Source organism: Chiloscyllium plagiosum, unplaced genomic scaffold, assembly GCF_037043375.1.
Source record: "Chiloscyllium plagiosum isolate Xiang-an unplaced genomic scaffold, Cpla_swu_hap1 HiC_scaffold_38, whole genome shotgun sequence".
Classification (NCBI taxonomy): Eukaryota; Metazoa; Chordata; class Chondrichthyes; order Orectolobiformes; family Hemiscylliidae; genus Chiloscyllium; species Chiloscyllium plagiosum.
The window spans coordinates 36024170-36041450 of record NW_028270176.1 but is presented as its reverse complement, the minus strand read 5'-3'; the positions used below and the strand labels follow the sequence as shown (position 1 = coordinate 36041450).

The following is a 17281-nucleotide window of genomic DNA, read 5'->3' as shown; positions in this document are numbered from 1 at the left end:
AGGGGGTGGGGCATGTCCGTGACGGTCAGGCAGGGGGCGGGGCATGTCCGTGACGGGCAGGCAGGGGGCGGGGCGTGTCCGTGACGGGCAGGCAGCGGCATCCAGGATGGGCGGGAATGATGGTCAGATCAGCTGTAACCTCGTCGAATGGCAGAGCACCAGGGATCCTGCTCCTGATCACTGCCCAGTGATCCCTGGGTTAGAGAGAGAGAGGGGGGGGAAATCAGCCAGGGATCCTGCTCCTGATCACTGCCCAGTGATCCCTGGGTTAGAGAGAGAGAGGGGGGGGAAATCAGCCAGGGATCCTGCTCCTGATCACTGCCCAGTGACCCCTGGGTTAGAGAGAGAGTGAGGGGGGAAATCAGCCAGGGAATCTGCTCCTGATCACTGCCCAGTGACCCCCCCTCCCTCCCCTGCTCAGGGAAGAGTTTGTCTGTTTGCTCAGGTTGGGGAGGTGATTCCTGAAGACAAGAAGAAGAACAAACAGGAGAGGACAAAGCGTTGTATCCGGACAGCAGCCGGCATTTCCTGGGAGGATCCGAGCCTATTGGAGTGGGAACACGGTGAGCCCGTGGTCCTGTCGTGTTGGAGGTGGGAGGGGGAGAGGGTCATTGGGGTGACTGATGCGCTCTCACCCCACCCCCCCACCGCCCCCACCCCAGTCTGGGCCCCGGGAGGGGGGAGGGGGGGGAAGTGAGTGTCGTGAGCAGGCCTGATCTCTGTGGGTACCCTGACCCATGAGCTAACTGCAGTGTAGCGGCCTCCCTACCATAACCCACTCCACACAGTGAGCACCCAGAGACTGTCAGAGATTTATCCCGATCAGGCGGCATTTCTGTCTGTCATGGTGTGAGATCCTTACTGTCCAGTGTCTCAGACAAGGTTCACGTATGTGGGAGTGTGAGCGCATGCCTCTGTGTGATAGCATGTGCGCGTGCCTGTGTGTGTGTGTGAGAGAGAGCATGAGCGCGTGCCTGTGTGTGTGCGTGCCTGTGTGTGTGCGTGCCTGTGTGTGTGCGTGCCTGTGTGTGTGCGTGCGCGAGAGAGATGCCTGTGTGTGTGTGTGTGTGTGAGATGCCTGTGTGTGTGTGTGTGTGTGTGAGAGATGCCTGTGTGTGTGAGAGATGCCTGTGTGTGTGTGTGTGAGAGATGCCTGTGTGTGTGTGTGTGAGAGATGCCTGTGTGTGTGTGTGTGAGAGATGCCTGTGTGTGTGTGTGTGAGAGATGCCTGTCTGTGTGAGAGATGCCTGTGTGAGAGATGCCTGTGTGTGTGTGTGTGAGAGATGCCTGTGTGTGTGTGTGTGAGAGATGCCTGTGTGTGTGTGTGAGAGATGCCTGTGTGTGTGTGTGAGAGATGCCTGTGTGTGTGTGTGAGAGATGCCTGTGTGTGTGTGTGAGAGATGCCTGTGTGTGTGTGTGAGAGATGCCTGTGTGTGTGTGTGAGAGATGTCTGTGTGTGTGTGAGAGATGCCTGTGTGTGTGTGTGAGAGATGCCTGTGTGTGTGTGTGAGAGATGCCTGTGTGTGTGTGTGAGAGATGCCTGTGTGTGTGTGTGAGAGATGCCTGTGTGTGTGTGTGAGAGATGCCTGTGTGTGTGTGTGAGAGATGCCTGTGTGTGTGTGAGAGATGCCTGTGTGTGTGTGAGAGATGCCTGTGTGTGTGTGTGTGAGAGATGCCTGTGTGTGTGTGTGTGAGAGATGCCTGTGTGTGTGTGTGTGAGAGATGCCTGTGTGTGTGTGTGTGAGAGATGCCTGTGTGTGTGTGTGTGAGAGATGCCTGTGTGTGTGTGTGTGAGAGATGCCTGTGTGTGTGTGTGTGAGAGATGCCTGTGTGTGTGTGTGTGAGAGATGCCTGTGTGTGTGTGTGTGAGAGATGCCTGTGTGTGTGTGTGAGTGAAAGATGCCTGTGTGTGTGAGTGAGAGATGCCTGTGTGTGTGTGTGAGAGATGCCTGTGTGTGTGTGTGAGAGATGCCTGTGTGTGTGTGAGAGAGATGCCTGTGTGTGTGTGTGAGAGAGATGCCTGTGTGTGTGTGAGAGAGAGATGCCTGTGTGTGTGTGTGAGAGAGATGCCTGTGTGTGTGTGTGAGAGAGATGCCTGTGTGTGTGTGTGAGAGAGATGCCTGTGTGTGTGTGTGAGAGAGATGCCTGTGTGTGTGTGTGAGAGAGATGCCTGTGTGTGTGTGTGAGAGAGATGCCTGTGTGTGTGTGTGAGAGAGATGCCTGTGTGTGTGTGTGAGAGAGATGCCTGTGTGTGTGTGAGAGAGATGCCTGTGTGTGTGTGTGAGAGAGAGATGCCTGTGTGTGTGTGAGAGAGATGCCTGTGTGTGTGTGTGAGAGAGATGCCTGTGTGTGTGTGTGTGAGAGAGATGCCTGTGTGTGTGTGTGTGTGAGAGATGCCTGTGTGTGTGTGTGTGTGAGAGATGCCTGTGTGTGTGTGTGTGAGAGAGATGCCTGTGTGTGTGTGTGAGAGAGATGCCTGTGTGTGTGTGTGAGAGAGATGCCTGTGTGTGTGTGTGAGAGAGATGCCTGTGTGTGTGTGTGAGAGAGATGCCTGTGTGTGTGTGAGAGAGATGCCTGTGTGTGTGTGTGAGAGAGAGATGCCTGTGTGTGTGTGAGAGAGATGCCTGTGTGTGTGTGTGTGAGAGAGATGCCTGTGTGTGTGTGTGTGAGAGAGATGCCTGTGTGTGTGTGTGAGAGAGATGCCTGTGTGTGTGTGTGAGAGAGATGCCTGTGTGTGTGTGTGTGAGAGAGATGCCTGTGTGTGTGTGTGTGTGAGAGATGCCTGTGTGTGTGTGTGTGTGAGAGATGCCTGTGTGTGTGTGTGTGAGAGAGATGCCTGTGTGTGTGTGTGTGTGTGTGAGAGAGATGCCTGTGTGTGTGTGTGAGAGAGATGCCTGTGTGTGTGTGAGAGAGAGATGCCTGTGTGTGTGTGAGAGAGAGATGCCTGTGTGTGTGTGAGAGAGAGATGCCTGTGTGTGTGTGTGTGAGAGAGATGCCTGTGTGTGTGTGTGTGTGAGATGCCTGTGTGTGTGTGAGAGATGCCTGTGTGTGTGTGTGTGAGATGCCTGTGTGTGTGTGTGTGAGATGCCTGTGTGTGTGTGTGAGAGATGCCTGTGTGTGTGTGTGTGAGAGATGCCTGTGTGTGTGTGAGAGATGCCTGTGTGTGTGTGTGTGTGAGAGATGCCTGTGTGTGTGTGTGTGAGAGATGCCTGTGTGTGTGTGTGTGAGAGATGCCTGTGTGTGTGTGTGTGTGAGAGATGCCTGTGTGTGTGTGTGTGAGAGATGCCTGTGTGTGTGTGTGTGAGAGATGCCTGTGTGTGTGTGTGTGAGAGATGCCTGTGTGTGTGTGTGTGAGAGATGCCTGTGTGTGTGTGTGAGAGATGCCTGTGTGTGTGTGTGAGAGAGATGCCTGTGTGTGTGTGTGAGAGATGCCTGTGTGTGTGTGTGAGAGATGCCTGTGTGTGTGTGTGAGAGATGCCTGTGTGTGTGTGTGAGAGATGCCTGTGTGTGTGTGTGTGTGTGAGAGAGATGCCTGTGTGTGTGTGTGTGTGTGTGAGAGAGATGCCTGTGTGTGTGTGTGAGAGATGCCTGTGTGTGTGTGTGTGAGAGAGATGCCTGTGTGTGTGTGTGTGTGAGAGATGCCTGTGTGTGTGTGTGAGAGAGATGTCTGTGTGTGTGTGTGAGAGAGATGCCTGTGTGTGTGTGTGTGAGAGATGCCTGTGTGTGTGTGTGTGTGTTAGAGATGCCTGTGTGTGTGTGTGTGTGAGAGATGCCTGTGTGTGTGTGTGTGAGAGATGCCTGTGTGTGTGTGTGTGAGAGATGCCTGTGTGTGTGTGTGTGAGAGATGCCTGTGTGTGTGTGTGTCAGAGATGCCTGTGTGTGTGTGTGTCAGAGATGCCTGTGTGTGTGTGTGTGTGTGAGAGATGCCTGTGTGTGTGTGTGTGAGAGATGCCTGTGTGTGTGTGTGTGAGAGATGCCTGTGTGTGTGTGTGAGAGAGATGCCTGTGTGTGTGTGTGTGTCAGAGATGCCTGTGTGTGTGTGTGTGAGAGATGCCTGTGTGTGTGTGTGAGAGAGAGATGCCTATGTGTGAGTGTGAGAGAGATGTCTGTGTGTGAGTGTGAGAGAGATGCCTGTGTGTGAGTGTGAGAGAGATGCCTGTGTGTGAGTGTGAGAGAGATGCCTGTGTGTGTGTGAGAGAGAGATGCCTGTGTGTGTGTGTGTGAGAGAGATGCGTGTGTGTGTGTGTGTGAGAGATACCTGTGTGTGTGTGTGAGAGAGATGCCTGTGTGTGTGTGTGAGAGAGATGCCTGTGTGTGTGTGAGAGATGCCTGTGTGTGTGTGAGAGATGCCTGTGTGTGTGTGTGAGAGATGCCTGTGTGTGTGTGTGAGAGATGCCTGTGTGTGTGTGTGAGAGATGCCTGTGTGTGTGTGTGAGAGATGCCTGTGTGTGTGTGTGTGAGAGATGCCTGTGTGTGTGTGTGTGTGTGTGAGATGCCTGTGTGTGTGTGTGTGTGAGATGCCTGTGTGTGTGTGTGTGAGAGATGCCTGTGTGTGTGTGTGTGAGAGATGCCTGTGTGTGTGTGTGTGAGAGAGATGCATGTGTGTGTGTGTGAGAGAGAGATGCCTGTGTGTGTGTGTGTGTGTGAGAGATGCCTGTGTGTGTGTGTGTGTGAGAGATGCCTGTGTGTGTGTGTGTGAGAGATGCCTGTGTGTGTGTGTGTGAGAGATGCCTGTGTGTGTGTGTGTGAGAGATGCCTGTGTGTGTGTGTGTGTGAGAGATGCCTGTGTGTGTGTGTGTGAGAGATGCCTGTGTGTGTGTGTGTGAGAGATGCCTGTGTGTGTGTGTGTGAGAGATGCCTGTGTGTGTGTGTGAGAGATGCCTGTGTGTGTGTGAGATGCCTGTGTGTGTGTGTGTGAGATGCCAGTGTGTGTGTGTGAGAGAGATGCCTGTGTGTGTGTGTGTGAGAGATGCCTGTGTGTGTGTGTGTGAGAGATGCCTGTGTGTGTGTGTGTGAGAGATGCCTGTGTGTGTGTGTGAGAGAGATGCCTGTGTGTGTGTGTGAGAGAGATGCCTGTGTGTGTGTGTGAGAGAGATGCCTGTGTGTGTGTGTGTGAGATGCCTGTGTGTGTGTGTGTGTGAGAGATGCCTGTGTGTGTGTGTGTGTGTGAGAGATGCCTGTGTGTGTGTGTGTGAGAGATGCGTGTGTGTGTGTGAGAGATGCCTGTGTGTGTGAGAGATGCCTGTGTGTGTGTGTGTGAGAGATGCCTGTGTGTGTGTGTGAGAGATGCCTGTGTGTGTGTGTGTGAGAGATGCCTGTGTGTATGTGTGAGAGAGATGCCTGTGTGTGTGTGTGAGAGATGCCTGTGTGTGTGTGTGTGAGAGATGCCTGTGTGTGTGTGTGTGAGAGATGCCTGTGTGTGTGTGTGAGAGAGATGCCTGTGTGTGTGTGTGAGAGAGATGCCTGTGTGTGTGTGTGAGAGAGATGCCTGTGTGTGTGTGTGTGAGAGATGCCTGTGTGTGTGTGTGAGAGATGCCTGTGTGTGTGTGTGAGAGATGCCTGTGTGTGTGAGAGAGATGCCTGTGTGAGAGAGATGCCTGTGTGTGTGTGTGTGAGGGATGCCTGTGTGTGTGTGTGTGTGAGAGATGCCTGTGTGTGTGTGAGAGAGATGCCTGTGTGTGTGTGTGTGTGTGAGAGATGCCTGTGTGTGTGTGAGAGATGCCTGTGTGTGTGTGTGTGTGTGAGAGATGCCTGTGTGTGTGTGTGTGTGTGAGAGATGCCTGTGTGTGTGTGTGTGTGTGAGAGATGTGTGTGTGTGTGTGAGAGATGCCTGTGTGTGTGTGTGTGTGTGAGAGATGCCTGTGTGTGTGTGAGAGAGAGATGCCTGTGTGTGTGTGAGAGAGAGATGCCTGTGTGTGTGTGAGAGAGAGATGCCTGTGTGTGTGTGAGAGATGCCTGTGTGTGTGTGTGAGAGAGATGCCTGTGTGTGTGTGTGAGAGAGATGCCTGTGTGTGTGTGTGAGAGAGATGCCTGTGTGTGTGTGAGAGATGCCTGTGTGTGTGTGTGTGAGAGAGATGCCTGTGTGTGTGAGAGATGCCTGTGTGTGTGTGTGTGAGAGATGCCTGTGTGTGTGTGTGTGAGAGATGCCTGTGTGTGTGTGTGTGAGAGATGCCTGTGTGTGTGTGTGTGAGAGAGATGCCTGTGTGTGTGTGTGAGAGAGAGATGCCTGTGTGTGTGTGTGTGAGAGAGATGCCTGTGTGTGTGTGTGTGAGAGATGCCTGTGTGTGTGTGTGAGAGAGATGCCTGTGTGTGTGTGTGAGAGATGCCTGTGTGTGTGTGTGTGAGAGATGCCTGTGTGTGTGTGTGAGAGAGATGCCTGTGTGTGTGTGTGAGAGATGCCTGTGTGTGTGTGTGAGAGATGCCTGTGTGTGTGTGAGAGATGCCTGTGTGTGTGTGTGTGTGAGAGAGATGTGTGTGTGTGTGTGTGAGATGCCTGTGTGTGTGAGATGCATGTGTGTGTGTGAGAGAGATGCCTGTGTGTGTGTGTGAGAGAGATGCCTGTGTGTGTGTGTGAGAGAGATGCCTGTGTGTGTGTGTGTGAGAGATGCCTGTGTGTGTGTGTGAGAGATGCCTGTGTGTGTGTGTGAGAGAGATGCCTGTGTGTGTGTGTGTGTGTGAGAGATGCCTGTGTGTGTGTGTGAGAGAGATGCCTGTGTGTGTGTGTGTGAGAGAGATGCCTGTGTGTGTGTGTGTGAGAGATGCCTGTGTGTGTGTGTGTGAGAGATGCCTGTGTGTGTGTGTGAGAGAGATGACTGTGTGTGTGTGTGTGAGAGATGCCTGTGTGTGTGTGTGTGAGAGAGATGCCTGTGTGTGTGTGTGTGAGAGATGCCTGTGTGTGTGTGTGAGAGATGCCTGTGTGTGTGTGTGTGTGAGAGATGCCTGTGTGTGTGTGTGAGAGATGCCTGTGTGTGTGTGTGTGAGAGATGCCTGTGTGTGTGTGTGTGAGAGATGCCTGTGTGTGTGTGAGAGATGCCTGTGTGTGTGTGAGAGATGCCTGTGTGTGTGTGAGAGAGATGCCTGTGTGTGTGTGAGATGCCTGTGTGTGTGTGAGAGATGCCTGTGTGTGTGTGAGAGATGCCTGTGTGTGTGTGAGAGAGATGCCTGTGTGTGTGTGAGAGATGCCTGTGTGAGAGAGATGTGTGTGTGTGTGTGTGAGAGATGCCTGTGTGTGTGTGTGTGAGAGATGCCTGTGTGTGTGTGTGTGAGAGATGCCTGTGTGTGTGTGTGTGAGAGATGCCTGTGTGTGTGTGTGAGAGATGCCTGTGTGTGTGTGTGAGAGATGCCTGTGTGTGTGTGTGTGAGAGATGCCTGTGTGTGTGTGTGTGAGAGATGCCTGTGCGTGTGTGTGTGTGAGAGATGCCTGTGTGTGTGTGTGTGAGAGATGCCTGTGTGTGTGTGTGTGTGAGAGATGCCTGTGTGTGTGTGTGTGTGTGAGAGATGCCTGTGTGTGTGTGTGAGAGATGCCTGTGTGAGAGATGCCTGTGTGTGTGTGTGAGCATGAGCGCGTGCCTGTGTGTGTGTGTGTGCATGAGCGCGTGCCTCTGTGTGTGTGAGAGCATGAGTGCGTGTGCATGAGCATGAGCACGTGCCTGCGTGCGTGTGTGAGAACATGAGCGCGTACCTGCGTGAGCATAAACTTGTGCCTGTGTGTGCACGCATGTGAGCATGAGCGTGTACTACCTGTGTATGCGTGTGAGGATGAGCGAATGCCTGTGTGTGTGAGCATGTGCGCGTACCTGCGTGTGTGTGAGAGAGCATGGGAATGTGTCTGTGTGTGAGCATGAGTGCGGGCTTGTGTATGCGTGTGAGCATGAGCGTGTGCCTGTTTGTGTGTGAGCGTGTGCCTGTGTGCGCATGTGAGCATCAGCGTGTGCCTGTGTATGGGTGTGAGCATCAGCGTGTGCCTGTGTATGGGTGTGAGCATCAGCGTGTGCCTGTGTATGGGTGTGAGCATCAGCGTGTGCCTGTGTATGGGTGTGAGCATCAGCGTGTGCCTGTGTATGGGTGTGAGCATCAGCGTGTGCCTGTGTATGGGTGTGAGCATCAGCGTGTGCCTGTGTATGGGTGTGAGCATCAGCGTGTGCCTGTGTATGCGTGTGAGCATCAGCGTGTGCCTGTGTATGCGTGTGAGCATCAGCGTGTGCCTGTGTATGGGTGTGAGCATCAGCGTGTGCCTGTGTATGGGTGTGAGCATCAGCGTGTGCCTGTGTATGGGTGTGAGCATCAGCGTGTGCCTGTGTATGGGTGTGAGCATCAGCGTGTGCCTGTGTATGCGTGTGAGCATCAGCGTGTGCCTGTGTATGGGTGTGAGCATCAGCGTGTGCCTGTGTATGCGTGTGAGCATCAGCGTGTGCCTGTGTATGGGTGTGAGCATCAGCGTGTGCCTGTGTATGGGTGTGAGCATCAGCGTGTGCCTGTGTATGCGTGTGAGCATCAGCGTGTGCCTGTGTATGGGTGTGAGCATCAGCGTGTGCCTGTGTATGGGTGTGAGCATCAGCGTGTGCCTGTGTATGGGTGTGAGCATCAGCGTGTGCCTGTGTATACGTGTGAGCATCAGCGTGTGCCTGTGTATGCGTGTGAGCATCAGCGTGTGCCTGTGTATGCGTGTGAGCATCAGCGTGTGCCTGTGTATGGGTGTGAGCATCAGCGTGTGCCTGTGTATGGGTGTGAGCATCAGCGTGTGCCTGTGTATACGTGTGAGCATGAGCGTGTACTACCTCTGTGTTCGTGTGAGGAGGAGCGCGTGCCTGTGTGTGAGAGCAAGAGCGCGTGCCTGTGTGTGAGAGCAAGAGCGCGTGCCTGTGTGTGAGAGCAAGAGCGCGTGCCTGTGTGTGAGAGCAAGAGCGCGTGCCTGTGTGTGAGAGCAAGAGCGCGTGCCTGTGTGTGAGAGCAAGAGCGCGTGCCTGTGTGTGAGAGCAAGAGCGCGTGCCTGTGTGTGAGAGCAAGAGCGCGTGCCTGTGTGTGAGAGCAAGAGCGCGTGCCTGTGTGTGAGAGCAAGAGCGCGTGCCTGTGAGCATGAGCGCGTGCCTGTGTGTGCGTGAGAGCATGAGCGCGTGCCTGTGTGCGTGAGAGCATGAGCGCGTGCCTGTGTGCGTGTGAGCATGAGCGTGTGCCTGTGTGTGCGTGTGAGCATGTGTGCGTGAGCGTGTGTGCGTATGAGCGTGTGCCTGTGTGCATCAGCGCGTGTGCGCGTGTGAGCATGAGCACGTGCCCGTGTGAGCATCAGCGTATGCCCGTGTGAGCATGAGCGGGTGCCTGTGTGTGTGCATGTGAGCATGAGCGCGTACTTGTATGCGCGTGTGTGAGCATGGGCGTGTCTGTGTGCCTGTGAGCATGAGCGCGTGCCTGTGAGCATGAGCGTGTGCCTGTGTGTGTGAGCATGAGCGCGTGCCTGTGTGAGCATCAGCATGTGCGTGTGTGTGTGTGAGAGCATGTTTACGTGCCTGTGTGTGTGCCTGTGTGTGAGAGCATGTGTGTGTGCCTGTGTGTGAGAGCATGAGCGTGTGCCTGTGTGTGAGAGCATGAGCGTGTGCCTGTGTGTGAGAGCATGAGCGCGTGCCTGTGTGTGAGAGCATGAGCGCGTGCCTGTGTGTGAGAGCATGAGCGCGTGCCTGTGTGTGAGAGCATGAGCGCGTGCCTGTGTGTGAGAGCATGAGCGCGTGCCTGTGTGTGAGAGCATGAGCGCGTGCCTGTGTGTGAGAGCGTGAGCGCGTGCCTGTGTGTGAGAGCGTGAGCGCGTGCCTGTGTGTGAGCGCGTGAGCGCGTGCCTGTGTGTGAGAGCGTGAGCGCGTGCCTGAGCGTGAGCGCGTGCCTGTGTTTGTGAGCGTGAGCGCGTGCCTGTGTGTGTGAGCGTGAGCGCGTGCCTGTGTGTGTGAGCGTGAGCGCGTGCCTGTGTGTGAGCGCGTGCCTGTGTGTGAGAGCGTGAGCGCGTGCCTGTGTGTGAGCGCATGAGCGCGTGCCTGTGTGTGAGAGCGTGAGCGCGTGCCTGAGCGTGAGCGCGTGCCTGTGTTTGTGAGCGTGAGCGCGTGCCTGTGTGTGAGAGCGTGAGCGCGTGCCTGTGTGTGAGCGCATGAGCGCGTGCCTGTGTGTGAGAGCGTGAGCGCGTGCCTGAGCGTGAGCGCGTGCCTGTGTTTGTGAGCGTGAGCGCGTGCCTGTGTGTGTGAGCGTGAGCGCGTGCCTGTGTGTGTGAGCGTGAGCGCGTGCCTGTGTGTGAGAGCGTGAGCGCGTGCCTGTGTGTGCGTGAGCATGAGCATGTGCCTGTGTGCGCGTGTGAGCATGAGCACGTACCTGTGTGCCCGTGTGAGCATCAGCGTGTGCCCGTGTGAGCATGAGCGGGTGCCTGTGTGTGTGCATGTGAGCATGAGCGCGTACCTGTATATGTGTGTGTGTATGTGCGTGTGTGAGAGAGCGCGAGTGTTTGTGTGTAGATGAATTGTGTAAGGGTTGGTCTGATATCTCTCAGTCTGCGATCTGGTTCTGGGTGTATATCTGAATGTATTGCTGAAGTCTGTGCCCATGAAGCTCAGATCGCCAGATGGTGAAGGGATAAACTGGGGTTTTCTCTTGGTTTGGAGGGTGGTGGACACCCAGTTATGACCCTGCAGCTTGATGCTCCCAACATCCTGGGGGTTACCACCGAACAGAAACTCACCAGGTTCCAGATCAGTGGTGCTGGAAGAGCACAGCAATTCAGGCAGCATCCGAGGACAGGCAAAATCGACGTTTCGGGCAAAAGCCCTTCATCAGGAATAAAGGCAGAGAGCCTGAAGCGTGGAGAGATGAGCTAGAGGAGGGTGGGGGTGGGGAGTCCCTTCCCACGTGGTTAAAGATGCCCTCCAACGCATCTCATCCACATCCCGCACCTCTGCCCTCAGACCCCACCTTTCCAACCGCAACAAGGACAGAACGCCCCTGGTGCTCACCTTCCAACCTACCAACCTTCGCATAAACCAAATCATCCGCCGACATTTCCGCCACCTCCAAACAGACCCCACCCCCAGGGATATATTTCCCTCCCCACCCCTTTCCGTCTTCCGCAAAGACTGTTCCCTCCGTGACTACCTGGTCAGGTCCATGCCCCCTACAACCCACCCTCCCATCCTGGCACTTTCCCCTGCCACCGCAGGAACTGTAAAACCTGCGCCCACACCTCCTCCCTCACCTCCATCCAAGGCCCTAAAAGAGCCTTCCACATCCATCAGAGTTTTACCTGCACATCCACTAATATCATCTATTGTATCCGTTGCTCCCGATGCGGTCTCCTCTACATTGGAGAGACTGGGCACCTCCTAGCAGAGCGCTTTAGTGAACATCTCCGGGACACCCGCACCAATCAACCACACCGCCCCGTGGCCCAACATTTCAACTCCCCCTCCCACTCTGCCGAGGACATGGAGGTCCTGGGCCTCCTTCACCGCCGCTCCCTCACCACCAGACGCCTGGAGGAAGAACGCCTCATCTTCCGCCTCGGAACACTTCAACCCCAGGGCATCAATGTGGACTTCAACAGCTTCCTCATTTCCCCTTCCCCCACCTCATCCTAGTTTCTAACCTCCAGCAACTCGATCCCCTGACTTGTCCGGACTTGTCTGACCTGCCCAGCTCCTTTTCCACCTATCCACTCCACCCTCTCCTCCCTGACCTATCACCTTCATCTCCTTCCCCACTGACCTATTGTACTCTATGCTACTCTCTCCCCACCCCCACCCTCCTCTAGCTTATCTCTCCACGCTTCAGGCTCTCTGCCTTTATTCCTGATGAAGGGCTTTTGCCCGAAACGTCGATTTTGCCTGTCCTCGGATGCTGCCTGAATTGCTGTGCTCTTCCAGCACCACTGATCCAGAATCTGGTTTCCAGCATCTGCAGTCATTGTTTTTACCTCTAGAAACCCACCAGGACCCACCACATCAACCCAGCGGCTCCAAGAGCAGGTCAGAGGCTGGGAATCCTGCAGCGAGTAACTCCCCTCCTGACTCCCCCCACCATCGACAAGGCCCAAGGCAGGAGGGTGAGGGAATACTCCCCACTTGCCCCTGGGTGGGGGCAGCTCAACAACACTCGAGAAGCTTGACACCATCCAGGGACAAAGCAGCCCCCACGCCCACAAACATCCCCTCCCTCCCCCCACCAACGCTCAGTAACAGCAGTGTGTACAATCCCGTCCCCCCCACCGACCCTCAGTAACAGCAGTGTGTGCCATCCCCCACCGACCCTCAATAACAGAAGTGTGTACCATCCCCTCCCCCCCACTGACCCTCAGTAACAGCAGTGTGTGCCATCCCCCCCCCACCCTCAGTAACAGCAGTGTGTACCATCCCCTCCCTCCCCGCCACCGACGCTCAGTAACAGCAGTGTGTACCATCCCCTCCCTCCCCCCACCGACGCTCAGTAACAGCAGTGTGTACCATCCCCTCCCTCCCCCCACCGACGCTCAGTAACAGCAGTGTATACCATCCCCTCCCTCCCCCCACCGACGCTCAGTAACAGCAGTGTGTACCATCCCCTCCCTCCCCCCACCGACCCTCAGTAACAGAAGTGTGTACCATCCCCTCCCTCCCCCCCACCGACCCTCAGTAACAGCAGTGTGTGCCATCCCCTCCCTCCCCCCCCACCGACCCTCAGTAACAGCAGTGTGTACCATCCCCTCCCTCCCCCCCACCGACCCTCAGTAACAGCAGTGTGTACCATCCCCTCCCTTCCCCACCGACGCTCAGTAACAGCAGTGTGTACCATCCCCTCCCTTCCCCACCGACGCTCAGTAACAGCAGTGTGTACCATCCCCTCCCTTCCCCACCGACCCTCAGTAACAGCAGTGTGTACCATCCCCTCCCTCCCCCCCCACCGACCCTCAGTAACAGCAGTGTGTACCATCCCCCACCGACCCTCAGTAACAGCAGTGTGTACCATCCCCTCCCTTCCCCACCGACGCTCAGTAACAGCAGTGTGTACCATCCCCTCCCTTCCCCACCGACGCTCAGTAACAGCAGTGTGTACCATCCCCTCCCTCCCCCCACCGACGCTCAGTAACAGCAGTGTGTACCATCCCCTCCCTCCCCCGACCCTCAGTAACAGCAGTGTGTACCATCCCCTCCCTCCCCCCCACCGACCCTCAGTAACAGCAGTGTGTACCATCCCCTCCCTCCCCCCCACCGACCCTCAGTAACAGCAGTGTGTGCCATCCCCTCCCTCCCCCACCGACCCTCAGTAACAGCAGTGTGTACCATCCCCCACCAACGCTCAGTAACAGCAGTGTGTACCATCCCCTTCCTTCCCCCCCCCACCGACCCTCAGTAACAGCAGTGTGTGCCATCCCCTCCCTCCCCCCCACCGACGCTCAGTAACAGCAGTGTGCACCATCCCCTTCCTTCCCCCCCCCACCGACGCTCAGTAACAGCAGTGTGTACCATCCCCTCCCTCCCCCCAGCGACCCTCAGTAACAGCAGTGTGTACCATCCCCTCCCTCCCCGCCACCGACGCTCAGTAACAGCAGTGTGTACCATCCCCTCCCTCCCCCCCACCGACCCTCAGTAACAGCAGTGTGTACCATCCCCTCCCTCCCCCCCACCGACGCTCAGTAACAGCAGTGTGTACCATCCCCTTCCTTCCCCCCCCACCGACCCTCAGTAACAGCAGTGTGTACCATCCCCCACCGACCCTCAGTAACAGCAGTGTGTGCCATCCCTTCCCTCCCCACACCGACGCTCAGTAACAGCAGTGTGTACCATCCCCTTCCTTCCCCCCCCCCCACCGACCCTCAGTAACAGCAGTGTGTACCATCCCCCACCGACGCTCAGTAACAGCAGTGTGTACCATCCCCTTCCTTCCCCCCCCACCGACCCTCAGTAACAGCAGTGTGTGCCATCCCCTCCCTCCCCCCCACCGACGCTCAGTAACAGCAGTGTGTACCATCCCCTTCCTTCCCCCCCCCCCACCGACCCTCAGTAACAGCAGTGTGTACCATCCCCTCCCTCCCCCCCCCCCCCACCGACCCTCAGTAACAGCAGTGTGTACCATCCCCTCCCTCCCCCCCACCGACCCTCAGTAGCAGCAGTGTGTACCATCCCCTCCCTCCCCCCCACCGACCCTCAGTAACAGCAGTGTGTACCATCCCCTCCCTCCCCCCCCCCCCCCCCACCGACCCTCAGTAACAGCAGTGTGTACCATCCCTGCCCCCCCCCCCCCCCCCCCCACCTCCAGTGTGTACCAGCTACAAGATGTGCTGCAGAAACTCACCAAAGTCTAGAAGGACAAGGGGCAGCAGGTACATGGGAACACCCCCCCCCCCCCCACAAGTTCCCCTCCGAGCCCCTCACCGTCCCGACTTGGAAATCTATCGGCCGTTCCTTCCTGGGTCAGAATCCTGGGATTCCCTCCCTCAGGGACATTGTGGGTCTCCCCTACAGCACATGGGCTGCAGCGGGTCAAGGAGGCAGCTCACCCCCACCTTCCCAAGGGGGGCAATTAAGGACGGGGCGATAAATACTGGCAACAGACAGTGTTACGCACAATGCCTTAATGAACCAAATCAATAAGCAAAGCCCCTGGAGCAGATACCCCCCACACCCTGGTAGGGCCACACTGCCATCTGTCTGTCCAGTGACACTGGCCACCCAGTGGGGTTTTGGCCCCTTGAGATGGACCCTCGCCGGTGCTGGCCGGACCCAGATTCAAACTTGTCTCTCTCTCTCTCTGACTCTCTCTCTGACTCTCTCTCTCTGACTCTCTCTCTGACTCTCTCTCTGACTCTCTCTCTGACTCTCTCTCTGACTCTCTCTCTCACTCTCTCTCTCACTCTGTCTCTCACTCTGTCTCTCACTCTGTCTCTCACTCTGTCTCTCACTCTGTCTCTCACTCTGTGTCTCACTCTGTGTCTCACTCTGTGTCTCACTCTGTGTCTCACTCTGTGTCTCTCTCTCTCTCTCTCTCTCTGTCTCTCTCTCTGTCTCTCTCTCTCTGTATCTCTCTCTCTGTATCTCTCTCTCTCTGTCTGTATCTCTCTCTCTCTCTCTCTCTGTCTGTATCTCTCTCTCTCTCTGTCTGTATCTCTCTCTCTCTCTGTCTGTATCTCTCTCTCTCTCTCTCTGTATCTCTCTCTCTGTCTGTATCTCTCTCTCTCTCTCTCTCTCTCTCTGTCTGTATCTCTCTGTCTCTGCCTCACGCACTCTCTCTGTCTCTCGGCCCCTCCCAGATGATTTCCGAATCTTCTGCGGGGATCTAGGAAACGAGGTGAACGACGATATTCTGGGGCGGGCCTTCGGCAAGTACCAATCCTTCCTGAAGGCGAAGGTCATCAGAGACAAGCGCACTGGCAAGACCAAGGGCTACGGCTTTGTCAGCTTCAAGGACCCTAACGATTACGTGCGGGCAATGAGGGAGATGAACGGTGAGAGAACACACTGTACCCGGTCTCGCCACAGGCCGCACGGCTCTCCTGGGGAAATCCAAATCAACTGTCGGGGAAACGAGGGTTAGGGATACCCCGGGAGGGAGTTACAGACTGGGATCTAACCGAGGGGTTCGGGGTGGTTTATATACAGAATAACAGATACCCAGGAGGGAGTTACAGACTGGAATCTAATCGAGGGGTTCGGGGTGGTTTATATACAGAATAACAGATACCCGGGGAGTGAGATACAGACTGGGATCTAATCGAGGGGTTCGGGGTGGTTTATATACAGAATAACAGATACCCGGGGAGTGAGATACAGACTGGGATCTAATCGAGGGGTTCGGGGTGGGGTTTATATACAGAATAACAGATACCGGGAGGGAGTTACAGACTGGGATCGAACCGAGGGGTTCGGGGTGGTTTATATACAGAATAACAGATACCCCGGGAGGGAGTTACAGACTGGGATCTAATCGAGGGGTTCGGGGTGGTTTATATACAGAATAACAGATACCCCGGGAGAGAGTTACAGACTGGAATATAATCGAGGGGTTCGGAGTGGTTTATATACAGAATAACAGATACCCCGGGAGAGAGTTACAGACTGGAATATAATCGAGGGGTTCGGAGTGGTTTATATACAGAATAACAGATACCCGGGGAGTGAGATACAGACTGGGATCTAATCGAGGGGTTCGGAGTGGTTTATATACAGAATAACAGATACCCCGGGAGAGAGTTACAGACTGGAATATAATCGAGGGGTTCGGAGTGGTTTATATACAGAATAACAGATACCCCGGGAGGGAGTTACAGACTGGAATCTAATCGAGGGGTTCGGAGTGGTTTATATACAGAATAACAGATACCCGGGAGGTAGTTACAGACTGGGATCTAATCGAGGGGCTCGGGGTGGTTTATATACAGAATAACAGATACCCGGGAGGGAGTTACAGACTGGAATCTAATCGAGGGGTTCGGGGTGATCCTCCTGACTTGACCGTTCCCTCCCCAGGAAAGTACGTCGGGAGTCGGCCAATTAAATTGCGGAAGAGCATGTGGCGGGACCGGAACCTGGACGTGGTGAGGAAGAAGCAGAAGGAGAAGAAGAAGCTGGGGCTGCGCTGAGCGACCTGGTGGGGCGGCGCAGAACCTTCCCGTTCTGTCCAGCATCCTCCCCAGCGTGGTGCTGCCAGGGGTGGCCTGATGCCTGGGGTTGAGACATTGGGCTCCCTGTTTCCCCACCCCCCGCGTTGTGTATAAATGCTGACACCCCCCCCCCCCCCCCCCCAACCCCTGAGCTTTTCCTGCTCAGCATCAGTGGGCAGCTCTGTGCAGAGCAGCTGACGGACTGGTGTAACAAGGTGTTTTTGATGCAGGCACCTCGTTGTTTTGTGAATTTACACACACACGCACACTCGTTTTCACACACACACACACTCGCGGCTGGTTGTGCAGCAATAGATGGTTTTACTTCATGTTGCTGGTGGCCTCCTCCTTTGCCTCCTGATCTTGTAACCGCTGTCTCAGGGCACACCGGGTTCCCCCTCAGCTGGGGATCAGCGCAGAGCGAGAAACAACGCACTGACAGAGCAGGGTGGTCCCGCTGCGCTGCACATCTCAGTGATTTGGTTTGGTTTATTATCGACGCGTGTACCTGAGTGCAGTGAAAAGTGTTGTTTTGCGAGCAGTAAAGACAGATCACGGGGTAATAGAACAGTTAAGCTGCACAGAAAGCAAGATTAACCGGAGATTTGGGAGTTAAGAGGCCTCTTCAGCAATGGGTCTCTCTCTCTCACTCTCGCCCTCCCCTCACTTTGCCTCCCACTCTCC

At 55.6% G+C, this 17281-nt stretch overlaps 1 protein-coding gene across 2 annotated transcripts in view; it reads left to right on the top strand.

Moving 5' to 3' along the window:
* rbm42 (RNA binding motif protein 42) overlaps positions 1–16926 on the top strand; it is a 70420-nt gene extending 53494 nt beyond the window's left edge. The window contains exons 8-10 of one of the 2 annotated variants that reach the window (XM_087980784.1): positions 446–563; positions 15248–15442; positions 16464–16926. In XM_087980784.1, coding sequence (XP_087836910.1) covers positions 446–563; positions 15248–15442; positions 16464–16576 — 426 coding nt within the window. In that variant the 3' untranslated portion in view covers positions 16577–16926. Of the gene's footprint in view, positions 1–421; positions 564–15247; positions 15443–16463 lie in introns of both variants that reach the window. The other variant, XM_087980782.1, reaches the window with a different exon arrangement.
* The last annotated feature ends 355 nt before the right edge of the window (positions 16927–17281 follow it).